The 26,475-nt window shown below is 36.7% G+C and overlaps 1 protein-coding gene across 4 annotated transcripts in view; it reads right to left on the reverse strand.

The window, feature by feature from the left end:
* The window catches only part of CDH18 (cadherin 18), a 577,532-nt gene that overhangs the window by 224,318 nt on the left and 326,739 nt on the right, over nucleotides 1-26,475 (reverse strand). For all 4 annotated transcript variants that reach the window (XM_082380804.1, XM_082380803.1, XM_082380806.1 and 1 more), the window contains exon 3: nucleotides 14,518-14,812. In XM_082380804.1, coding sequence (XP_082236930.1) covers nucleotides 14,518-14,812 — 295 coding nt within the window. The remainder of the gene's footprint in view (nucleotides 1-14,517; nucleotides 14,813-26,475) is intronic.

The raw sequence follows: 26,475 nt of genomic DNA on the forward strand, positions 1-26,475 counted from the left end.
GGGAAGGACATCACAACTGCAGAGGACTCCCTCGGGCCTGAGCCCCACACTGTGCCCCCCAGCCTGGGTAACCTGCATGCAGAAGACGAGCCCCCATAATGTTTGGATTTGAAAACCAGTGGGGCTTACGTCTAGGAGAGCCAGAGGAAACTGATACATCGCTAACGAAGGCCTTACATACAAACTTACTCACCCCAGGTCCTAGTGCAGAGGCAGCAGCTTAAAATGTGCCTGGGTCATGTGAGAAGGAGATTCATTGACTAATTTTAGGACATGTACTGAAGGAGCAGGGAGCAGGTGAAACTTTCTCCAGGGACAGAAGTGCTGGTGGGCACCATTTTTTTTTTTTTTTTTTTTTTTTACTCTCTTTTCACCTAGCTGGCCCAGCACTGGGGGCACCATTTCTGTCACTCTCCATTTACCTAGTTAACACCATGTGCCCTGCCCTGGAGTTCCCCTGAGGCCTGGCCACCAGCACCCCTCCAAAGCAGTTCCCACCCTACCCCATCCAGTGCGTGCCCCCAGCTGCCACCAGAGTCTTTCTAAAGCAGCGCCCACTCTGGGGTCCAGCCTAGCACACCAGCAGTTGTGGCGGTGCCTCACAGCCAGACATGTTGGGGCCAACCCAGTGCATCACCACTCTCGCAGCAGTTGCAATCACACTTCTAAGCCAGCCAAGCTGGGGACCAGCCCTGCCCACTAACATGCCTACAGAAGTCATGGCTGGGCCTCACAAACAGCCAGGCAAATTAAAATGGAAAAACAGTGTTCTAAAATCTATGGGACACAGCAAAAACAGTTCAAAGAGGGAAGTTTGTAGTGATAAAGACCTATCTCAGGAAACAAGAAAAATCTCAGATAAACAATCTAACCTTACACCTAAAGGAACTAGAAAAAGAAGAAAAACAAAGCCCAAAGTTAGTAGAAGAAAGGAAATATTCAGATCAGAGCAGAATCAAATGAAATATAGATTAGAAAAACAATAGGAAATTCGAGGAAACTAAGAGCTGGTTCTTTGAAAAGATAAAGAAAATTGATAAATCTTTAGCCAGACCCATGAAGAAAAAAAAAGAACATGCTCAAATAAATAAAATCAGAAATGGAAGAGAAGTTACAACCAACACCACAGAAATATAAAGCATCATAAGAGATTATTACAAACAATTATAAACCAACAAATTGGACAACCTAGAAGAAACAGATGAATTCCTAGAAATATACAATCTTCCAAGACTGAATCAAGAAAAAGTACAAAATATGAACAGACCTATCACTAGTAACAAAATTGAATCAGTAATCAAAAAAACACCTAACAAACAAAAATCCAGGACCAGATAGCTTCACAGGTGAATTCTACCAAACATTTAAAGAAGAATTAATGTATATAGTTCTCAAACTATTCCAAAAAATTGAAGAGGAAAATATGCTTCTGAACTCATTCCACTAGGTCAACATCACCCTGATACCAAAACCAGAGAGGAAAATCACACACACCCACACACAGCACCCCCCCCACACACACACAAATATAGGCTAATATCACTGATGAGCATGGGTTTAAAAATCCTCAACAAAATATTAGCAAATCAAATTCAACAATACATTAAAAGGGTCATACACCATGATCAAGTGGGATTTATCCCAAGAACGCAAGGATGGTTTAATATTTGCAAATCAGTCAATGTGATACAACATATTAACAATTTGAAGAATAAAAGTCACATGAATAGATGCAGAAAAGTGTTTAACAAAATTCAACATTCCCTTATCTTAAAAAAAATCTGAACAAAGTAGATATAAACAGAACATACCTCAGCATAATAAAGACCATAAAATGTTTTAATAATAAAGGGGCCATTTAACTTGTGAAAGCATAGAAGATCTAGACTGACCTTCACAGAGTTCTCTCCTTACCAGTGTATGGGAGCAAGAATATATTTTCCATTTACTAAGGTGGGAAATGAAATTTAGCTGAGAGAAACTTAAGAGCACTCTCAATTAAGACAGACGGCAGGCAATTATGACCCTGAAGGACTGAACCCTGAAAAACAGAGGGAATAAAGACATCTGGTAGATGGCAGCAGGAATCTACAATGGCACAGACATTCCTCTTTCCCACTGTGCCACCACTCTCTACCTGATCACTTTGCCTTCTGTCACACCTCATCACTATACCTTCTTGCTATACCTGACCGCAGCGTTTTTACTTTATACTTAATCACTGTGCCTTCATTCTACACGTGGTCACGATGACTTCCTCTAGCCTTGATCCCTGTATGTTCACTCTGTACCTGTTTGCTGGGCACTGTATATTCACTTTAGTCCTCTTTGCTGGGCCTTTTCCCTATACCTCATGCTGAGCCTTCTCTGTATACTTGAACACAGAACATTCACCCCACACCTGATTGCTCTGCCTTTATCCTATACCTGACCCCTAGAAAATGGCAAAAACTACCCAAAAAAGTGGGGCTGAGTTTACTGCACATGAGTTTTTAGAATGAAATTTCAGGAGCATGTGCTCTAATACAATGATTTCACACTTAAAAATATTTTTCTTTTTTTTTTAAATATAATGATGGGAATGTAGAGCTGCTTTATTTTAGGACAGTGATTCTAGACTCAGAGAGGCTTAGTGACAGAAAGACTGCCTCAAGGCTTTTTTGGTTTCGTTTTGTTTTGGCATAGCTAGCGGGATCTCAGTTCCCTGACCAGGGACTGAACCCAGGCCCTCGGCAGTAAAAGTGCGGAGTCCTAACCACTGGACCACCAGGGAATTCCCATATTTTTCATTTTATAATATTTCACAGCAATTTCAATTTATGAGCCTTTGTTAAAGTATAGGGGTAATAGCATAGACTAATTAATATTATCAGTGATAATTAGGTAATGGCTAGTGTCTAATATGAGATTTTTTGTTTGGTCTATTTCTCCAGAAAGGAAAGAAAGAAGAAAGGAAAGAAGAGGAGAGGAAAGGAGAGGAGAGGGAGAAAAACAACAAAAGTGGCCATAATTAGGATAAATTTATATAAAACGTCAGTACATTTTGTAAATATTAAGAATGATTTTAATAAGAAAATTTTATATCTATAAATTTATGTGATAAGTATACAGAAAAATATCACATGGAATAATAGCTCTTCACCTCTATAAAAAGTATATTTTGTCTTTATTCCATATAGAGTCTATTTATTTATTGACTATTACATTTGTGATACTTTGTTAGGTGCATATGACACAGAAATAAAATAATAAAAAATGTGAAGGACCTACAAATTAGCAAAATATCAGACAAGCTCAAATTAATGTATAATATAAAGTAGTGAGCAATAAAATATAAGCTGGGGGTCCTCAACCCCCAGGCCATGGACAGTTACTGGTCCTCTGCCTGTTAGGAACTGGGACGCACAGCGGGAGGTGAGCAGTGGGCGAGAGAATGAAACTTCATCTGCCGCTCCCATTGCTCCCAACTGCTTCTGCTTGCATTACTGCCTGAACCATGTCTCGCATTACCATCTGAACCATCCCCCCACCCACCCCAAGCCCCCACACCCCGGTCCATGGAAAAATTGTCTTTCACAAAACCAGTCCTGGTGCCAAAAATGTTGGGGACCACTGTAATAAGCCCAGGATGCCCTAAGGTCAGTTGTAGTAAAAATTTTTAGTTGTATTTTTTTTAAAAAACGCACTATCTCCATGAAGAGAAGTATTAAGTTCCAAGGCTAATTTATACACCAGAATGTTCCTTTAGCCATTATGAAAATTTCACCCATTATATTTTTTACATTTACTTGAACATAAGTTGTATCTAGAATTGCCAAAACTGATTGGTTGGCTTTGTATTCACATTTCCTACACTGAGGAGCATATACATGAAAATCATTTTTGAATATATTTTTTAAAACATTACGTGAAGATTTGGGAATTCCCTGGCAGTCCAGTTGTTAGGACTCTGCACTTTCACTGCAGAGGGCCTGTGTTCAATCCCTGGTCAGGGAACTAAGATCCTGCAAGTCCCATGGTGCGGCCAAAAACAAAAAAAACATAACGTGGAGATTTAATTTTTGTAAATTGGGTCCAACTTATAGTGAAATAATTTATCTATTCCAGTGAAGTACTTTCTATTATGAATTGATCAGTTTTATTGGGGAATTCCAAGTCTGGTATACTTTCATAAAAAGTAAATGGAGAAACTAAGGAATCTGAAGTAGCATAAAGTGAAATCTGGTAGATTATATCAATCATTGAATAAAAGTGAGAAAATAAATTGGTGTTGTGGTCCTTCTTGAAAAAACAAATGTAATTATTTACAAGAAAATAAAAAGAATCATTACTACATAAAGCAATAAAACTTTTTTACCAGATATCCGAACAATGATGTTCAAAAAATTAAGAGGCTGTATTTTTACAAACTCTTTCCTCTAAACATAAGTGTAGGTGGAAAGGGCTGACATATTATCATTCAATAAATATTTACAGAACATTGTTTCAAGTGATGTACAGTAATATAATACAGCAAAAGTAGAGTAGTGGAACTTCTGAGCCTTCTCTTCAAAAACCCTTAAAGCTTCTGCTCTCACTCTCTTGAAATGCTGCCCTAAGAATGAATGTGAAGTATTTCCCCCATTTCATGAGTTGTCTTTTCTTTTTGTTGATGGTTTCCTTTGCTGTGTAGAAACTTTCTAAAGTCCCACTTGTTTATTTCTGCTTTTGGTGTCAAATTTAAAAAGTCATTGCCAAGATTGATGTCAAGGAGTTTACCCACTATGTTTTCCTCTAGGAGTTCTATGGTTACAAGTGTTACATTCAACAAGTCTTTAATCCATTTTGAGTTGATTTTTGTGTATGGTGTAAGATAGGGGTCTAGATTCATTCTTTTGCATGTAGCTATCCAGTTTTCCCTACCCCATTTATCAAAGAGACTATACTTTCCTCACTACATATTCTTAGTTCTTTTGTCATCAGTTCATTAACCATATATGCATGGGTATTTCTGGGCTCTTTATTCTGATCCATTGATCTATGTGTCTGTTTTTATGCCAGTACTGTACTGTTTTGATCACTACAGCTTTATAATATAGTTTGAAATCAGGAAGTGTGATGCCTCCAGCTTTATTCTTTCTCATGACTGCTGTGGCTTCTAGGGGTCTTTTGAGGATCCATACAAATTTTAGGATTGTTTGTTCTATTTATGTGGAAAACACCATTGTGGTTTTCATAGGGATTGTATTAAATCTGTAGATTACTTTAGGTAGTATGGACACCTTAACAATATTCTTCCAATCCATGAACACAGACTATCTTTCCATTTATTTGGTCTCCTTCAATTTCTTTCCTCAGTGTCTTATAGTTTTCAGTGTACTGATCTTTCACCTCCTCTGTTAAATTTATTCCTAAGTATTTTATTCTTTTTGATGCTATTGTAAACAGGATTGTTTTCTTAATTTCTCTCTCTGATGGTCCATGTACAATGAATGATATTTTGAGCCAGTCAATTGTGGCTTGGTTTGTTACAAAACAAAAGCTAACTGATACAGAAGAAAAGTTATGAGAAGTTAAGAGGAAAAAGCTTATGAACCTTAGAAAATTTTGTCCAATGTATGATTCATCACTTGTTCTATGTGATTCTTCATATGCACCCTAATCTACCATGTAGGATTGCAGTGTCAGCTTCACTTTACTGAAATTATCTCATTCTGAAGTTATGCCCCAGGGTAATAATTATAAAATTGCTACTAGAATCCTGGAAGATATCCAGGTGAAGCTCCCAAGATGTTTGGGAAGAATTAAATTAGTTCCCCAACAAGCAGCGCAATAAAATAAGCACAGCTGGTGTCTCTTCTTGTTGCTTTGCAACAAAGAACACAGCTGCAAATGGAAACAGGTCTGGGGTTTAGAGGTTGGAAGGGAACAAAGAAAACAGGAAAAAGATTGGGGATGTTTTAATACATCTCCAAAGACAAAGAACCTTGCAGAATTTAAGGGTCATAGAGTAAAACTTTGTATCTTCTCCTGATATGCCAAATTAAGTTTTAGTACTCCACTGAAATTAGAGTTCATAAATTATATATTCATAATTTTCATAAAGTATATTCTGCTCTCTCTCCAATTAATTAAAAACCATTATTCCTATAATCTGGTACAATTTAAAAAATGCTTTTAAATAATGTTTAATTATTGGTATATTTTATTAACATATAGAAGAGACTAGGTAGAGATTTATATATTTCCTTATAAATATGTTTCTGCGAAAAACAAAGATGTGAAATTTATTTTCAAGCAAATTAGACTGTGATCTGGCATGGTTTTCTTTGAACCAATTTCCATATGTGAAGCAATTTTTCGAAAATTTAAGGTGATTGCAATACAACCAAATTTAAATTTGTACTTCTGATTCCAGGCAAAAACAATACTAGAATTGAAGAAATGTGGGTATACTTACACACAAACAGAAGAGACAAAATTATTGTTTTTTAAAAAAGAGATTTACCAATACACACAATTAAAAATAAACCTTTGCTAGCTTTTTTATGATAATAATATATTTTATTATAATACCACTAAAGGTCTTAAGACAATTGTTCCCTTTCCATCTGAGAATGGCAATGCTATTTACAAATAAGATTTTATTCATTCTATCTTCATTTTCAGAAAGCCACACATGCACCTGAACACTGACTCCAAAAAGGGAATAATTTCATCTCATGGTCACTGCCCTCTTTGAAAAACACAGACTTTTAATAAAATTACAGAAAATCAAATTAAAGAAGTACTTCTATAGAATAATCGGTAAGAGGTGGTAAAGTCATCAAGATTGGAATGATAATAAACCACATATCAGAGAAAAAAGAAGACAAAAAATGTTAAGTGTGTATTGATAAAATATGTACCAGTCTCTTCATAGTCCTATCAGGTTACATTTGCCCTCCAGAATATTATAATGTCATTCTGTCCACATATGTTCACTTTGTTGAAGGCAATCACATCTTTAGATAAGTTTTGAAAAAAGCAATGTGACAGCCAATAGCTTACTAGACACCCATCATAATTCAAATGGTCCTTTTCTAAATCAGTGCTACAAAAACAGGCAGATTTAAACAAGCACCACAATGACTCTCATGTAGCCACACCTGTTACTCTACTTTCTGTGAGCACAAATATCCTAACTTTATTCAATGGTTTTCCTCACTGTTTTCAAAATGTTATCCATTTAAATATGGCAACTAATACCTAAACATGAACATTGCTTACCTGGGCAGATAGAATTGGTTTTGGTCACAAAATATATGGCATGAGCATTCCAACACTATGGAGTTCTCTTTGGAAGTGACTCGAAATTTAACAAATATTTTTTCTCCCATTCATGTTTCTATTTTGAAATCTTTTCATTCTTTTATTTTGCATGTTTCTTAGGGCAGGGATTCTCAACTGAGAGCAATTTTGGCCTCCAGAGATCTTTGGGCAGTGTCTGAAGACATCACGATATGGCAGCGGTGGGAGGGATGCTATTGAAATCTAATGAGTAGAGAGACCAGGAATGCTGCTGAACATCCTATAATGCACAGGATAGCCCCCATAGCAAAGAACCTACAAGGCACAGGATAGCCCCCATAGCAAAGAACCTACAAGGCACAGGATAGCCCCCATAGCAAAGAACCTACAAGGCACAGGATAGCCCCCATAGCAAAGAACCTACAAGGCACAGGATAGCCCCCATAGCAAAGAACCTACAAGGCACAGGATAGCCCCCATAGCAAAGAACCTACAAGGCACAGGATAGCCCCCATAGCAAAGAACCTACAAGGCACAGGATAGCCCCCCTAGCAAAGAACCTACAAGGCACAGGATAGCCCCCATAGCAAAGAACCTACAAGGCACAGGATAGCTCCCATAGCAAAGAACCTACAAGGCACAGGATAGCCCCCATAGCAAAGAATTATCCAGTCCCACATGTCAATAGTGGAAAGGTTGCAAAACTCTTCTAGGGGGATACGATACCCTAGATATTAGCTGAAATTACATGGCGTATGTAAATCTAAGAGATAAAGAAAAACCTTATTTTAAAACATGCAACAAAAACCACTTCAGTTTATTTTGCATCTTTCTTTTTGAAAACATCCAGAATGCCACAGACTTTGTCTGCTTGTTATTACTCACTGACAGAAATATACTATCACGTTATGCTGTTCTCACTGGCAGTATAACACCCAGCAACTACTTGGAGGTCTCCATGACCATTTCTTAGCAATGGATAAACAAGAAACAGTCATCTGATAAAAACGTGCACACATAAGAGGTCCCTGGTGCTGCCTTCTCTTGCCCGCTCTGTATTCTCATATCACATTTTGCAAAGCTCTACAGGGAATCCATCATTTGCACGATGATCCTGCTTATGCCCCCGTAATCACACAAGCAGGCGTGCGTGCACACACGCACACACACACTCTAAACTATACAACCCCACAGGGAAGAGAGAGGAGTGTTTTTCATCATGTGTCTTCTATGTAAAATGCACTTTTTTCTCCTTGTCTAACTGAAAAAGCCCCACACATTATATAAGATTCAGAGGATGTCTTCTCTAGTCTGCAAGCAGGGCTCCCAGTCAAACTGTATGGGCCCTCTATTTTTTTGCTTATCAAACGCCATATTGAAAATTTCTGTTTACATGTCTGCAGTCTGCTCAAATTTAGGGGCTTTGTTTTATTTACCGTTTTATTACTAGCCACTATCACATTTCTTAGCACATTAAATGCCTTCACTCTCTCTCTCCTTCTTTCCAGAAAGAATTGGAGAGATTAAAGGATACAGTTTTTTTTTTAATGACTGGATGATTCAAAACTCAATTAATATGTATATGGTAAAAACAATGATCTTATCAGTCACCTTCTGTTGCAAAAATTTTGTTGTCACCTATCACACTATTGTTAGCTATTATTAGTATTGGAAACTGGTATAGTTTTAAATGTAAATATTATTAAGGTCTATTTTCACAAATCTACATTTTACTTTTCATTATCATTTCATAAATAACATGTATATATTATTTTAATAAAGAAGAATGTACTTCTCTCATACCAAATAAACCTGCAACCCTCTTTGTAGAAGTAATCACTTTTACTTGTGTGTGTGTCCTTCAGATATTTCTTATGTATGAGTATGCATATTCTGTAACTCGTATTTATTTTTAAAAATAAAGTAGATTCTATTCCACATGGATTTCTGAAAACTTTTTTTCTCACTAAAATACTCTGGATCTTGGAATGTCAGCATACACAGTTTAAATTCATTCATTTTAAGGCTGCCTAAGGTATCAGTATATGAAGACTCATTCATTTGAGAATTTCTTTATTAGTGTACTTTAAGTGTGTTTTCTATTTTTCACTATTGTGAACAATACTACAATGGGCATCCTTCCTTTTATATCTTTGCATATCCATGTCAGTATATCTATAAAATAGCTTTCTACAATAGATATATGTTCTTTTAAAAATTTTGATAGACATTGCCAAATTACCCTCCAAAAAACTATGAAAATCAACCTTTCTGCTGATGGTTCTGCACATTAACAATTTTGTGAATTATCAAATTTGCATACTTGGTAGGTGAACATTGCTATCTCCTTCTCCTTCATGGTTTCTTAAATTACTAGTGAAATTTGAGATTTTTTTGTATAATTAACATGTGTTTATTTTTCCTAAGAATCTCCTGCTAACGTAATTTCCCCATGTTTATTTGATTGTAGTCATTTTATCCACTCATCAGAACTTCTATGGATCCAATTGATTCTACAGTTGATAGGAAACATGATTTAGATATCTGAAATCAACTGTTAGCTTCACCACATGCAGAAAGAAATATTGGTGCCATAGCAAAATCATCTAGCGTCACAATTACATAGAAATGGAAAGGAGGGATGATTTTCTGTATCATTCCCAAATCAAGCCACTTAATAGAAACTGACAGCACTGTTTCTCTTCTGATGCTAAAACCTTACTCACCACTCCTTTGGATTCAGTATTAGGTTCAATTCTTTGGTTATTGGGTTCATGTTGAAACCTAGAATTTGTCCAGCTATCAATTCAGATTCAGTGCAGCTGCACGTATCTGAAATCCAACTCGATAGCTTAAAAAGATGAGATTTACTTTCTTAAGAAGGCTCTTGGGATTCGCAGACCAGAGCTGGAGGTCAGTTCTGTAATGGATCATTCTTCCAGGCCCTTTTATCTTTCTGCACTAAGCAACAGGCTTTCATCTATATGGTTGCAAGTGGCTGCTACATTTCTGTACCACATCTGCTTTAGGCAACAATTGAAAGGAAAATGGTGATGGGTGAAATATGCATGCCAGGTGTGATTTTTTTGGCAGGAAATCTGTATCTTTCCTGGAAGTTCCACCTAATTGCCTCTGCTTAACATCTTACCATCTAGAATTACATCACATGGTCATTCTTAGATGAAAAGGTATGGTAGGAGATGAATATTTAATTCTGCACAGTGTCACCCTGATCAAAACTGAGTTCTCGGGCTTCCCTGGTGGCGCAGTGGTTGAGAATCTGCCTGCCAATGCAGGGGACACGGGTTCGAGCCTTGGTCTGGGAAGATCCCACGTGCCGCGGAGCGACTAGGCCCGTGAGCCACAATTACTGAGCCTGCGCGTCTGGAGCCTGTGCTCCGCAACAAGAGAGGCCGCGATAGTGAGAGGCCCGTGCACCGCGATGAAGAGTGGCTCCCGCTCGCCGCAACTAGAGAAAGCCCTCGCACAGAAACGAAGACCCAACACAGCCATAAAAAAGTAAATAAATAAATAAATAAATAAATAATTATTAAAAAAAAAACAAAACTGAGTTCTCTTAGTAATAGGAGTGGAAGCTGAATATTGGATAATTAACAGCATTTACCTAAATGGAAGAAGAAGCATGATCCTATTGTTTGTGACAAATGCCATATTTTTGTATATGTGTATATAGTCAGCTGGGCTGTCAGAACACTAACTGCCCTGGATCAACAGGTGCCTGTCTATCAAGAGTATTAGAGGGTCATTCTCTAAAATCCCTTACAGTAGAGGTTGGCAAACTTTTACTGTAAAAGGCAACATAGTAAACATTTTAGGCTTTGTGAGCCATAGTGTTGGCTGCAAACTCAACTCTGCTACTGCAAAGCCCAACTACCATAAGCAATATTTAAATGCATGGGTATGGCTTTGTTCTGGTAAAACTTTGTTCATAAAAACAGACAGCAGGCTGGATTTGTCTCCACTGCCATGGTTTGCTCTTCTGTCCTGCACCACATTACTAGTTTTTTTGTTGTTGTTGTTGTTGTTTGTTTGTTTGACTTCTAAAATTAGAGGCAGTGCAAATACCACTCATTCTTAAGCCCACAATGTAAAGTGAGTTTCTCACTCCACTAACTTTTATATCACCTTCCATATGTTCATATTACAATGTGCATTAGATGCTATTATAATTTTTATGTATTTGTTTTTCCACAATGAGTTCATACACACACACACAATATGATTTCCAATATTCAGCCTAAAGCTTGCCATACTCTTTCACCAGAAATCATGCTTGGAACTGTGGTACAAAAGAGACTGAAAGCCTACTCTGCTTTGTCCCTTTTCTCCACTACTTTCAGGCATTAAATATTTCTCCTTCAACCATACTCGTTTCCATAAAAGAACTTAAGAATACAGTTGACCCTTGAACAACTTGGGGGTTAGGGGTACCAACCCCCTGTGCAGTCAAAAATCCACGGATAAGCTATTACGGTTGGCCTTTGTGTAGGAGGTTCCTGTAAGTGGACCCACGCAGTTCACACCCGTTTAGTTCAAGGGTCAGCTTCCCTAGTATTTCCCTCCCCTTCCTACCTTTCTCTCCAAGTCCTAGATGAGGACTGAGATGTCTTGGCTTGTTCCTAAGTCCTCCAGCCTTTGCTGCAATGATTCCTTTAGGCTTCATGATTCCTAAATGTCCAGCATTCTTTAACAGGCTCACATGTACCCACTTAGCTTTCACTGTGTTCACACACATGTATATATTTCAGGGTACATTTCTGATAACTTTTTTCCTCCCCTTGTCATTTTCCTTGGCTTTTCAATCTCTGTTCTGATTCATTTCAACTATTTTCAATGTCAACTGTTTTCCTAAATATTTTTCTAGGTAAGGTGGGAGGATGATATACTTTCTGGATCCTTCTCCACATACTTCTTTCATGCTAACAGATGAATCATGTTTTGCCTGAATGAAAGATTTGGGGTTTCAGTCTTTTCTCTGTAGGCTGACAATGGTATTCAATCGTTAACCACTTTCCAATATTTCAAGTGATAAATATGATGTGAAAATATCTTTTCCTAATAGGTAATTTTTACATATCTGAAAGTTTGTAAAAATTTTCTCTGTATCCTTAGGTGAATCCTGGCAAAGTTCCTAAAGCCTAAGTTTGATTCTTATCCTATTACCCTTTCCAGGAACTCTGGAAGTCTCTTAAACTTGTAAATTCTGTATATTCCTCACCTCCAGGAAAAAAATGTTATTGCTCCTCTACTTCATCTGCTGTTTCCTGCTCTCTGGGAACATGTGTTATTCACATGCTAGGTCTAATTAACATATACTCTAAGTCTCATCTATTTCTCACAATTGCCATATATTTGTATTTTTGCCCTCTGATTTTTAGCTCTTTCTTCCAGTCTGGGATGTTCTTAAGTTCCAGAAAAATAATTTGGGTCTTATCAGTGACCCTTCATGCCTCAATGCATACAATTGATTTTTTTGTTGTTTACTTGTTTATAGAAAACATGGCTTTGAGTTACAGAAATCTCTCTGCAGTGTCCTTAAAACACTAGTGCTCTGATTATCTACCGTTCAATACTCTTTCTTGGTAATGACTGCTGTGCCCGTTTTCTCTCTATGGTGCTTTGCCTGCCCTGGTGACCGTCGTTTCCTTTGCGCTCCCCGGGGTTCTTACTTGGCCCCTGGCAGTACCTTACCAGTGGCATTTTCACAAGTGGCGGAGTCATAGAGCTCTTCGCTTTCATAGGAGAAGATGACTGGCTGATGGGCTGTCAGTCCCTTGACAAGGTGCTAGGAGGAAGGCTGTTCTGGAGTTTTCACACAAACTCTCACCTGCCAGGAATAATGGTGTTGCGCTGTTTAACTTTCCTAAGAGACCAACGAGCATGAGTGTCTTCTGGGCCTTTCCACAGGCTCTCTGAGTCTGGACCCTGCACTCTACTCTGGTCCCTGGGGAGCCAGATTAGCAATAGCTTTCTCCCCTGAGATTCTGGTTAAGGAGGAGAACTTAGTCTCTCTTTCTAACCTGCTTCCCCAACGGATTCAGAAGCTATCTGCCAATCTCAGGAGAACTAAGATGAGTGGATCTGGGAAAAAAAAAATAAACTGCAATCTTGAATTAAAAAACCTTATGTATATGAGACAAAGGATGTTAACAAAACATATTGTGGTAATCATTTCACAATATATGTAAGTTAAGCCATCATGCTGTTCACCTTAAACTCATACAGTGCTGTATGTCAATTATATCTCAATAAAACTGGAAAAATTTTCAAATTATAAAAACCATATATATATATCCAATTACACAGAGTGACTGGATTCGTGACTATAATACTTAATTTAAAACCCATACATATACAGGAAACTTAAATATGTAAAACCTTTATTCAAAATATACGTTCTAAATCCAAACTGAGAGCCTCACAGAGGTAATAAAAATATTATTATCACAGCTGAACATTATTTTAATTATATTTAGGAAATTTATCATCTGAGATAAAAATAAAATAAAATAGCTAAACCATGGAAATCTGTGAGTGGCGGGAGAGCCCCAGATGATCAGAAGACTGGAGACCTCAATCACGATTTATCAAACGCAGTGTAGGCTCTGCATTCAGGAGAGCCTAGAGTCAATTTCTTCTAGCAATTTGGGAAAGAATTTGGGAAAGTTACTTACATACTGTACACCACTTTGCACAGCTTTAAAGTGGTATTCAAAATACTTCACAGGGTTGTCATATATTTTAAAATAAATAAGGGATGTAAATGTTTAGGAGTGTCTGCAAAGTTTATTGATTAATGTAGCTATTGCTTGTACTATTAATACTAGTATAATTTGATCATAACCTGCAAGCATAAAAGACGTAGCAATAGATTTCCAACATTATATTATCTGTATCTATACAAATTGTCACTGAATGTGTTGGTATGGTCAAAGAATTATGCCAGTTAAGCAAGAATTGCAAGTGTTTTCTCATGTATGGTTGTTTTTCCTTAAGATCAAGCTGTTTCTAAAACTTACAGATTCAGAAATTTGTTTTAATAAGTATTAGAATAGCTAGGCCAAATATTCTTTAACACTTTAGGCCATAGGAAATTATGAAAATATTTTGGAACTTCTTCAGATTTCTTCACTCCCCTCCCAAAATTTAAAAACTGGTCTTCAAAAGATGATTTTTGGATCATCAAAAATATATTAACTGCCAAAATATAAAAATGATTTCTCTTACCCATATCTGACATTTCAGGCACAGTTACGATATATGGTCCATCTGTGAACTTCGGAGCATTGTCATTGATGTCTTGCACTTTGATAATAAACTCAGATTCAGGTTCAAGGGGCTTGTTTGTTCGTCTGTCAATAGCCTGAGCATGAAGCACATAGTGGGTCTTCTGCTCTCTGTCTAGGCTTTTTGTTGAGTGGATGTCACCCGTGGTATCATCAATGATAAATATAGTCCCAGCACCTTCTCCAGTAAGGATGTACTTCACAGATCCATCACCTTTGTCAGAATTGGAGTGCAGCTGTAAATAAAGATGGAATAATTTAACACGAAATTATACTCCAACTTCACATGGTGTTCTCTGAAAACTGCCTATCTATAATTTAATACTTAGTTTGATTATGACTTTTCTTCTCTCCACAGTGTCCCATGTGTTGCTACAATCATCTATTGGTCTGCAGTTTTTCTCCACTTGGTATTAATATGGATATTTTTATTATGATCTGCCTAAGATCCAATTATTGATGTAAGAAAAATTAATAAGCAATACTTATTAAAAGAAAAACAATAACCCTTGCGGTCATTCTACTAAATCCACACTTTACTACCTACATAGACTAGAACTGGAAAAAGAAACTACCAGTAAATCACTGTTGCCTTCCATACTTGTAGGGATTTTTTTTTTTTAATTAATAGCTTGTCATTCTATTTCAACATTAAAATTAGAAAAGAAAATTGTAGGACAAATTGACATTCAAATTATTTATTAAAAATTCCACAAAAGAGGCACTTATTTGTCACAGAAGCATTAATTTTATAATTTGGAAAAATAAATATTTTCTAGATTAATTGTTTACATTTAGAATTTACAAAAAAATTGTGGTAGAATATTCTCTTTCTTGAAAATTTATGAAACTTTAACTCAAAATTTAAATAACAGTAATAGATTTAATCAATACATAGGCCCTAATTTTTAATTAATTGAGAAACACTAAAAAATTTCACTTATTAAATTAAAATGATCGAATATTCTTTGAATAGACATTATAAGAGTAATATTTCAGCAGAGAATTTCAACAAGAAAGATAAATAACGGTAAGATAATTATAAGCCTCTTATTATCATTTATATATTAGCAAATGCTTTTAAACTGCATATGGTTCACACTTAATATCTTGCTATAACTTATAGCATCAAAGTTCAGTTAAATATTTCCATGAATACTACTGCTATATTTCTAGCTAAGAACGACATCAGTATTTTCTTAAATGGCAAACACATACTTGAAGAATGGTTTCTCCCAAGAGACCTGAACAGTTATCCTTCATATGAAACCTTTTTGGTCACATAACCTCAACTACTCACTTTTTGCACATTTCTGACCCTTGCAAACATTGAAAATATATAACCTTGTTCACATAGCGTTTTGGTTTCTAGCCACAGTAAAGTGAAAATGTTCAAGGTTTATGTTGAAGTCTCTGAACTCTTAGAAGATATTTTTCAAAAGATAAAATATAGGGATTTCCCTGGTTGCACAGTGGTTAAGAACCCGCCTGTCAATGCAGGGGACAGGGGTTCGATCCCTGGTCTGGGAAGATCCCACATGTCGCAGAGCAACTAAGCTCGTGGGTCACAACTACTGAGTCCATGAGCCGCAGCTACTGAGTCCATGTGCCACAACTACTGAAGCCCACACGCCCTAGAGCCCATGCTCCATAGCAAGAGAAGCCACCGCAATGAGAAGCCCACCCACTTCAATGAAGAGTAGTCCCCGCTCGCCACAACTAGACAAAGCCCGCATCAGCAACGAATGGCCATTATCAAAAAGCTAGAAACAATAAATGCTGGAAAGGGTGTGGTGAAAAGGGAACCCTCCTGCACTGTTGGTGGGAATGTAAATTGATACAACCACTAGGGAGACTAGTATGAAGGTTCCTTAAAAAACTAAAAAAAGAACTACCATATGACCCAGCAATCCCACTACTGGGCATATACCCTGAGAAACGCATAATTCAAAAAGAGACATGTACCACAATGTTCATTGCAGCACTATTTACAATAGCCAGGTCATGGAAGCAACCTAAGTGTCCATCGACAGATGAATGGATAAAGAAGATGTGGCACATATATGTATAATGGAATATTACTCAGCCATAAAAAGAAATGCAATTGAGTTATTTGCAGTGAGGTGGATGGACCTAGAGTCTGTCATACAGGGTGAAGAAAGTCAGAAAGAGAAAAATACCAAATGCTAACACATACATATGGAATCTAAAAAAAAAAAAAAAATGGCTCTGATGTACCTAGGGGCAGGACAGGAATAAACACGCAGACGTAGAGAATGGACTTGAGGACACAGGGAGGGGGAAGGGTAAGCTGGGATGAAGTGAGAGAGTACCACTGACATATATACACTACCAAATGTAAAAGAGATAGCTAGTGGGAAGCAGCTGCATAGCACAGGGAGATCAGCTTGGTGCTTTGTGACCACCTAGAGGGGTGGGATAGGGAGGGCGGGAGGGAGGGAGATGCAAGAGGGAGGAGATATGGGGATATATGTATACATATAGCTGATTCACTTTGTTATACGGCAGAAACTAACACAACATTGTAAAGCAATTATACTCCAATAAACATGTTAAAAAAAATTTTTTAAAGACCCAATACAGCTATAAATAAATAAATAAATAAATATAAAATATAGAAAAAGACAATATAAGGAAAGAACTATTAATATGGGAAAATGAAGGCATCTGAAACATAAATAATATTACATCAGGAAAAGTTTAACTTGTTTATTGAAAATACATAGGACATAATCAGGGACAAAATTCTGATGGGAATCACTCAGCTAGATTAAACAAATTAAATCATTTCAAAACTGCTTTTTTGGAGTTTTTCTAAAAAGGAGTAAAAATACATTAGCAAAATATGAAAAACACAGCTTTCAAAGATTCACACTTCATTAGTAAATTAACTACTAAAAGAAGCAGTAAAATGAGTTGCATAGAGACAGATGTATGCATGTATGAAAGTGAATTTATTCATTTATTTATGTCTCTTGACATATAATTTTAGCACCTACAAGAAAAGATTTATCATTTATGCAGCAGACGTCTACACAACATCGACAGAGCGGTCTATTTCACATTCTCCAACTTTGCCTCTATCCATGACCAAAGCACAGCAAAGTAAAGCAACAAATTCATTGAACAAATGTTTCTAAAACCTTTTCTGGAACATTTGTGTTATTAAATTAACAAAAGGTGAGATCGCTTTAATAGCTATTGCTATACTGTGTATAAATTATAAATCTATATATTATAAATATAAGTAATTAAAAACACTTGAGGGCAAGGGTTAAGCCTTCTAACAACTAATTTTTGAAAGATATAACAATGGTGACAATTAACTCTTTTCCTCAGGATATATTCGCATACTCTTTTATATTTTAGTGAGGTTAATTTGAAATTATTTAGTCTTGGATTAAAGGTTCACATTACAAAGGGTTAACTATATTTATATTTTTAAATAGGCGTATGGATGTAGACCAGAAACAGAAATATGTAAAAGAAGTAGTAAAGTTGTCAGTCTAAAGCATCTGTTAAAAAATTATATGTTCTGTGCTTTATACTGATTATGCTAAATAATTCAAATAAAAGATAAATGCCAGTAGATTTATGGCTTTAGATTTTAAAACTTGAACCTGACTTCACATTTATAAAGTTTTGAGAATTAACATATAACTTAGCATGTTTCAGAAGTTATGTCTAATTAGAAAATAAACGTGCAATACAATCAGTGAACTGTATTTCACCAGTATTTATATTACTGTACAACACAAAGTTACATCAAAATATTATAACTATGTATTTGGATTACATAAGTTGTTGATAATACTTAGCTTGACTGTTTTACTAAGGTAGATGATCATTTTATTAATGGATTTTTTAAAATCTTTCATCTGGCCTGCTGGAATCTTGAAATGATAGTTACCATGTAACACTAATGGAAACCCAGCACAGTAGCAGTAGGTCAATTGATTAATAGTTTATATGATTTTTTTTTAATTAAAAAAATTTTTTGGAGTATAATTGTCTTACGATGTTGTGTTAGTTTCTGCTGTACAATAAAGTGAGTCAGCTGTATGTATGCATATATCCCCTCCCTCTTGGACCTCCCTCCTTCTACCCGGCCATCCTACTCATCTAGGTCAGGTCATCACCAAGCACGGAGCTGAGCTTCCTGTGCTTTATAGTGTGCCCCCACTAGCTTTTTTTTCTTTTAACATCTTTATTGGAGTATAATTGCTTTACGATGTTGTGTTAGTTTCTGCTGTACAACAAAGTGAGTCAGCTATATGTATACATATATCCCCAAATCTCTTCCCTCTTGCACCTCCCTCCCACCCTCCCTATCCCACCCCTCTAGGTGGTCACAAAACACTAGCTGATCTCCCTGTGCTATGCGGCTGCTTCCCACTAGCTATCTATTTTACATTTGGTAGTGTATATATGTCCATGCCACTCTCTCACTTCATCCCAGCTTACCCTTCCCCCTTCCCGTGTCCTCAAGTCCATTCTCTACATCTGTGTCTTTATTCCTGTCCTGCCCCTAGGTTCTTCAGAAACATCTTTTTTTTTTTTTTTTTTAAGATTCCATATATATGTGTTAACATACGGCATTTGTTTTTCTCTTTCTGACTTACTTCACTCTGTATGACAGACTCTATTTTATGCATGGTAGTGTATATATGTCATTCCTAATCTCCCAATTCATCCCACCCTCTCAGTGATCCACCCTCAGGATTACTTCTTTTCCATTGGACCTATTCTCAAATCTTCAGTTCTATCTACAACATGCACTCTGCAACAGGGGTTGGGGGAAACACTGGCTACACTGTCTTGTTTTCCTTAACAAGTAGGTTTTAAGATTCTGGAAGAACACGTTTTGTATTAGGTTTTGTAAGGCAAAAAATGGTGAATGAGTGAGTGAATGAACACGTGAATGAAATGGATGAGCAGTAACGAGTGCAGTAGAGGTAGAAATCTTAAGACATGGAGAGAAAACTTTTAGATACAGATAACCAGGTTATACAGATAATCAGACTAGAAATGCGCTATCTTCGAGGGTGGGCAGCAATGAGACATCAAATGAAAGAGACTGGGAGTCTAGTATGTAAAGTAGGAATGCTCTGGATATAAGCACGGTACTGACTTAGTAACCAGTAAAATATTACATTGTAAATTTAGCTAGCTACTAGACTATTTGAGAGATTTCTATGTTTTTTACATTAAATATATAAAAATATTTGGAAGATAAAGTTGATTTTCATCATATATAGTTCAGAATAGTAGCAGGGTGTTATCATAACACACAGTGGTGGGAATATACTTTTAGAGTCATGAGATTTTGCAAAGTGAGTGATATTTTTATGCTAAAGAAGAGCTATTATACTGTCCTAAAGCAAGAGTAAAAAAATCTTTGTGTATCTGATCACATAAAAACATAGGGTTAATTAATTGTTCTTTAAAGAACAGAAAAGGGGAGGAGAATGCAGAAAGAAAACATAGTCACCCAAGTGAAGCAAAATGAACACTTCTCTGACATTCTTTTAATAAATTATCTCTTCCTTAGTGTTAAGGAGTTACCCACAGCACTTAGAAAGCTAATGTGACACACATGAGTTCCCCCCAGAAGACTATTTATTCACCCTGGACCACATTAGGATGGGGACCTAAAAATTTATAGCTTTTACTCTAATGCAGAATTCCTCACTGAGATAATATTCTATCCTTTGGGGAAGAATAACTTTAAAAGGTTAAGAAGATGGTGTCAGAGCAATTAATTTATAAAGTTGCTTTTAGTTAGGACTTCAAGCTATGTTATAAAAATAGGTCACTAACTTAAAATTGTGATATTTTGGACTACATAATTTATGCATTTTTATGAGTAGGAAACTTCTATTTACAATAATAATTCCAGTAGAAACCAGAAACAGCCAGAAATATTATACAGTAATTCCATTATAATCATTTTCTCCACCACATAAAATACAAGTGATGCAATGTGAGACCTACGTGAGGATCATAGGAAAGACATGTCATTAAAACTTATTATGCATCTCTCATTCCAGAATGTGCTATATTTTAAACTATAAGCAGATAAAACAAAATTCAATTGAACTCTTAATAAGTAATTGATGCGAAGAAAAAACACATCGAAGAGTAACAGCCTATTGGCAATTAACACATCAGCCTCTTCATGTAAAAAAAGGAATACATAACCATCAGTTTTAATTATGCATCAATACGTAAAAGGATATGTTAAAAACAGTAACAATAAAGCATTGTGTTCAACCACAAAGCTAATGTTAATCAATTAAAAGGTTAAGAAATTAGATGAGGGTAAGAAAATAAGGTTTGCATTTGTTTAACTAGAAACATCCAAGGTCTTTGCAAACATGCAAAGGTCACATGTTGAATTTTAGTTTCTAGCTTTTAACTGCTTTATTGGTATTCTTAGAAAAGGAAACAAGTGAATGAAAAGGAGGAAGGGAAAAGGAGAAGAAAGGAACACATTTTTAACTATTATAACCCCTGAATCGCAGCTTAGGGCTACTAACACACAAGATGAAAAACTACAAAATACCTCTATAAAGTCTGAGGCTGTTTTAATTCTGTAGGCATCAGCTTTACTTCAGAGAGCCCCATTCAGGTGTGCCAAATATTTGGGCAGTGCAGGAGGCATTCAGTGGTTGAGAATTTCGCTATTAATTTCTGGGAAGCCTCAAAAAGTGACCAACTGATTAGAATTGAAGGGAGATATATATAAGGCACAGGAATACCTATTATCTGTCAGAGTTCATGCCTTCTTTTATCTCCCAGTCAAGGTCTAGTTGAGAAAGGGGTGGCTCTGGCAGCTGGTTTTAAAGAAAAAAAATCTCACAGAATACTAAACATTATTATAATTCCATAAAAATACTGGCCCAAACCATTGCCCACACATTCCAGTGTGCTGTGATTTTATCCCCATTTAAATTTGGCCATCACTGTTCATTTTAGCCCCTTTTCCTCAGGTAAGAAAGCAGTAATTGCACTTAGAAGGGAGGGCAAAGAAAGATAATGGACGTGTGAGTAGCTTCAGTCCTTTGGAAAATTCATCTGACAATAAAATGTAAGATTCTCATTTGATCTGTCAATCACTTTGAGGAGTTTATTCATCCAACAAACATTTTTTGGAATGTCCACCATGTACCAGTCATAGTACTCTGTACTTTAATCCATCACTGAACAAGCAGGCTGAGATCCCTGCCCGGGTAATGCCTACATTCATTCCACTGCGGAAAAGCAGACAGTAAGCAGAAAACATGACAATATACAATACGCAAGACCCACATTTAAAAAGGAAAGAGAGAATAAATGAAGTAATATCAGAAGTGGTCAGGTGGTAAATAGAAGTGGTGATATTAAATAAAGGAATATGGTAGGTAGAATATTTGTCCCTCAAAGATGTCTATGTCTTTATTCTGGGAGTGTTTGAATATGTTGCTTTACATGAAAGAAAGATATGATTGAAGTTGAGGTCTTTTGAGATGAGGAAATTACCTTGGTTTCTTTAGATTGGACAGATCTGAATATCTGGGTCCTTAAAGGGGAGGCATCCATCCCAGCTGGGTGAGACAGAGAAATGGAAGTGTGAGAAGGATTCAGCGCTTCATTGCTGGGTCTGAAATGTAAGAGACTTTGTGCAACTCCCAAGAGACATCTCTAGAAGCGGGAAAAGCCAAGAAAATGGATTCTTCCCCAGAGCCTACAGAAGGAACGAGACCCTGCCTACACCGTGATTTTAACCCCGTGAAAACTATGTTGAACTTCTGACCGAAAGAATTATTAGAAAAAAAAACTGTTGTTTTAAGCCACTAATTTGGTGGTGATTTGTTATAGCAGCAATGAGAAACTAATAAAGGAGTCAGATAAGGCATATTAAAAAGATGACATCTTAGCAAATTCTGGAAGAAGGTGAGGGAGATAGCCAAATGCACACTTCAGGAAACAGCATTCCAGGCAGGGGCAACAAAGAGCGAGAGGACCAAGTTAGGAACATTACTAGCAGGTTCCAGAAACCAGGAGGAGGCCAGTGTAACTGGAGCAGCATGGGCAAAGAGGAGGGTAGTGGAGAAGACATCAGAGAACTTACTGGAAGTGAGATCATGAAGGACCACTGTATGACCTGGAGACACTGGATGGCTATGACAGTGGCGTGTCATCGTCAATTTACATCTCAAAGTGACGCTGCTGGCTTCATTACTGAGAACAGGAACTAGAGGAACAAAAGTGAAGGCAAGGGGCACTAACAGAATGCTACTGCAGTAACAAGATGACTGATGACAACAGCATGGACCAGGGGTAGTAGTGAAGGTGGTAGGAAATAGTGCAATCAAGAATATATTTTGAAAGTGAAGCAAACAACACCAGAACAAAAATAAGCAAGTGGGGCTACACTGAACTGAAAAACTTCTGCACAGCAAACAGAACCAACAACAAAATGAAGAGGCCACCTAGGGAATAGGAGGAATTATTTGCAACTCACATATTTGGTAAGGGGTTAATATCCAAAATATACAAAGAGCCAATACAACCCAATAGCAAAAAAGCAAACAATCCAATTCAAAATTGGACAGAGGAACTGAATGGATATTTTTCCAGAGAAGATATACAAATGGCCAACAGGTACATGAAAAGATGCTTGACGTCACTAATCATCAGGGAAGTGCAAATCAAAACTATAATGAAACATCACCTCACACCTGTTAGAACAGCTATCATCAAAAAGACGAGATTTGGGCTTCCCTGGTGGCGCAGTGGTTGAAAATCTGCCTGCCAATGCAGGGGACACGGGTTCGAGCCCTGGTCTGGGAAGATCCCACATGCCGCGGAGCAACTGGGCCCGTGAGCCACAACTACTGAGCCTGCGCGTCTGGAGCCTGTGCTCTGCAACAAGAGAGGCCGCGATAGTGAGAGGTCCGTGCACCGTGATGAAGAGTGGCCCCCGCTTGCCACAACTAGAGAAAGCCCTCGCACAGAAACGAAGACCCAACACAGCCATAAATAAATAAAATAAATAAATTTTAAAAAGACAAGATTTAAGCATTAGTGAGAATGCAGAGAAAAAGACACTTTTGCACTATTGGTCGGAATGTAAATTGTTACAGTTACTATGGAAAACAGTGTGGAGGTTTCTCAAAAAATTAAAAATAGAACTACCATATGATCCAGCAATTACCCTTCTGGGTATATATGCAAAGGAAATGAAAACTGGATCTTGAGGAGATATGGACAGTCCCAAGTTCATTGCAGCATTATTCACAATAGCCAAGATACTAAACAACCTGAGTGTCTGTCAAGAGATGAATGGATGAAGAAGATGTGGTATATATACCTATAATGGAATATTATTCAGCCATAATAAAGGACATCCTGCCATTTGTGACAACATGGATGGACCTGGAGGGAATTATGCTAAAAGGGATAAGTCAGACAGAGAAAGACAAATACTGTATATCACTTATATGTAAAATCTAAAGAAGCTGGACTCATAGAAACAGAGACTAGAATGGTGGTTACCAGGGACTGAGGGGTGGGGGAAGAGAGTTGCTGGTCAAAGAGTACCAACCTCCAGCTATAAAATGAACAAGTTCTGGGGAATCTGATGTACGGCATAATGATTATAGCTAATAAGAGCCTATTAGATACTAAGTGAATAGATCTCAAATGTTCTCACCACAGAAAGAAAATGATAATTATATGATGGGATGGAGGATTTAGATAAGGATACAGTGGTAATTGTTTTGCCATACACAATTGTATCAAATCAACATGTTGTACATCTTCAACTTACACGTCATATGTCAATTATTTCAGTAAAGCTGGAAAAAAAATGAAAGAAAGGGAAAAAGCAAAGATTTCCTAAAAAAGATGATATGGGGTATAAGTGAAAGGGGAAGTGAAGCACAAATGTTAGGTGTTTGGCCACAGTTGCTAAAAGTATGAAGTTGCAATCATCCGAGATGTGAAAGGATCCAGGCACAGGAAGTTGAAAGGAGAAGATTAGGAATTCAACTTCAGACATGCTAAATGAGATATTTCTACTAGAGATACCAGTAGAGATTCCAAGAAGTCATTTGTATATGCAGCCTGGAGTTCAGAAGACAAATGTTGTTGGCTTTATAAACTTGGTAGGTATCAGGACAAAGGTAGTATTTTGAGCGATGAAACAGGATGATATTATCAATGAAATAAATGGAGAAAAAAAGTGGAAGGACTGATGATTGAAACCTGTAGGGTTTCAAAATTCAAAAGGTAGAGGGACCAGAAGATACTGAGAAAGAGCAATCAATGAAGCATGTTAGTGTCCTGGGGGAGAAAATGAAATGGAAAATTAAGCACCTGTGTATAACGATAGCTATATGAAAATAATAATTATTGATTATTTTAGAGGCAAAAGAAATCTGAAGTTTCAGCTGGAGGGAGATGGTTTTACAACTTATGAATTATTAAAATAATAATGTGAGTATATTAGCTCTGAAGAACTATCCATAATTTGCTGTTCATTGAGAAAATCATATTGTAGAATAATACAGAAGACAAATCTTATTTAGAGAAAAAATATAAATAACAATAAAACTACATATATAATATATTCCTATTAATTAACATGATCAAGTAGAAAATTAGAGAAAGATATAATCCAGGCATCTTACACTTGAGGGAAGACAGAAAAAGAGGCTACACTGCAGTGAGCTAGTCAATTTTCCTTTATATTTCTTTCATAGTTTTAAGTTATTGAATGAGTATCCATTACTTTTTAGTATAAATGTTGCTGTTGTTATTAAACAAGGATTCTGGGTTTTATTAAGGCCAATTGTGTGGAAAATCCATAATATATTGCAGCAGTTTCTCAAAACAGTAAGAATAATTAGAAAATCTCAGGTACCATTTGATATCCACGCATAGCCTCTAATCTTTGTTTACTTCTCATTCTGAGATGTTTAAGAATTTGATCTTTCTTATGGCCATGCCTCAGGGTGCTAAATTCTGTCCTGAATTCAGCCACATCTCTCAGGCTACTGCATTAAGTTGCCCAGTATTGCTAGCTAAAGCTTACTCATAACTGTCTGCATGTTTAGTCCGTCTTGAAATTTTTGGATATGTATCCCTTCCCATCTCACATGTCCCTCACCTAAGCTTTATAATTTCTACAACTCTATTTAGCTATCCCTCTGGCCTTGTGCTTATTCTAAGTTAAAAACCAATTTGATGTAATGAAATGGGAGAAATTAATTGCAACCCCACTATGTAACAAGCAGTATGCTGAGATGAATCATAGAGAGCTATAAATTTATAAAGTTTTTTAGCACAGTGAGCAATAAAGATTATCAGACCCACAAAGTAGTCAATGTTCTGACAGAGGCATGAGTTGAAACCAACTTTCTGTTGCTGGGAAGTTTTCCCAAAGGGCGCTGACTCTCAATTTATAGACGTATTTCTCCATTTCTATAAAAAGATGAAAAGGATTTTCAAGATTTTTAAAAAATTCTCATCAAACTTTTTCCTTAAGCATTTGCATTCTGGATTTAACCCTATCACTCAACAGAAATTGTTCTAAGGTCAGCAAACATATCCTGGTTATTGACTATGTTAGTGAATAACATATTTTTGAAAGGAAAGGGCCATTTTAAGAACACGATGATGGTAACTCAACACAGGAGACAGAATGCAAAACTCTCAAATATTGAGTGTTCACTCTGGAAATGCAGAAATGGAAATAGTGAAGTTTTTTTTTTTATGGAATAAACTGTGGATTGAGGATCAATGAGGAAGACAGTACGAGCTGTCTTGCTAAGTTTTTCTGTGCTGGAATACGAAGTTATTCCACACGGCGTTGAGCCCACATAACTCTGCA

This window comes from Balaenoptera borealis (genome assembly GCF_965194805.1).
Source record: "Balaenoptera borealis genome assembly, chromosome: 2".
NCBI classification, from domain to species: Eukaryota; Metazoa; Chordata; class Mammalia; order Artiodactyla; family Balaenopteridae; genus Balaenoptera; species Balaenoptera borealis.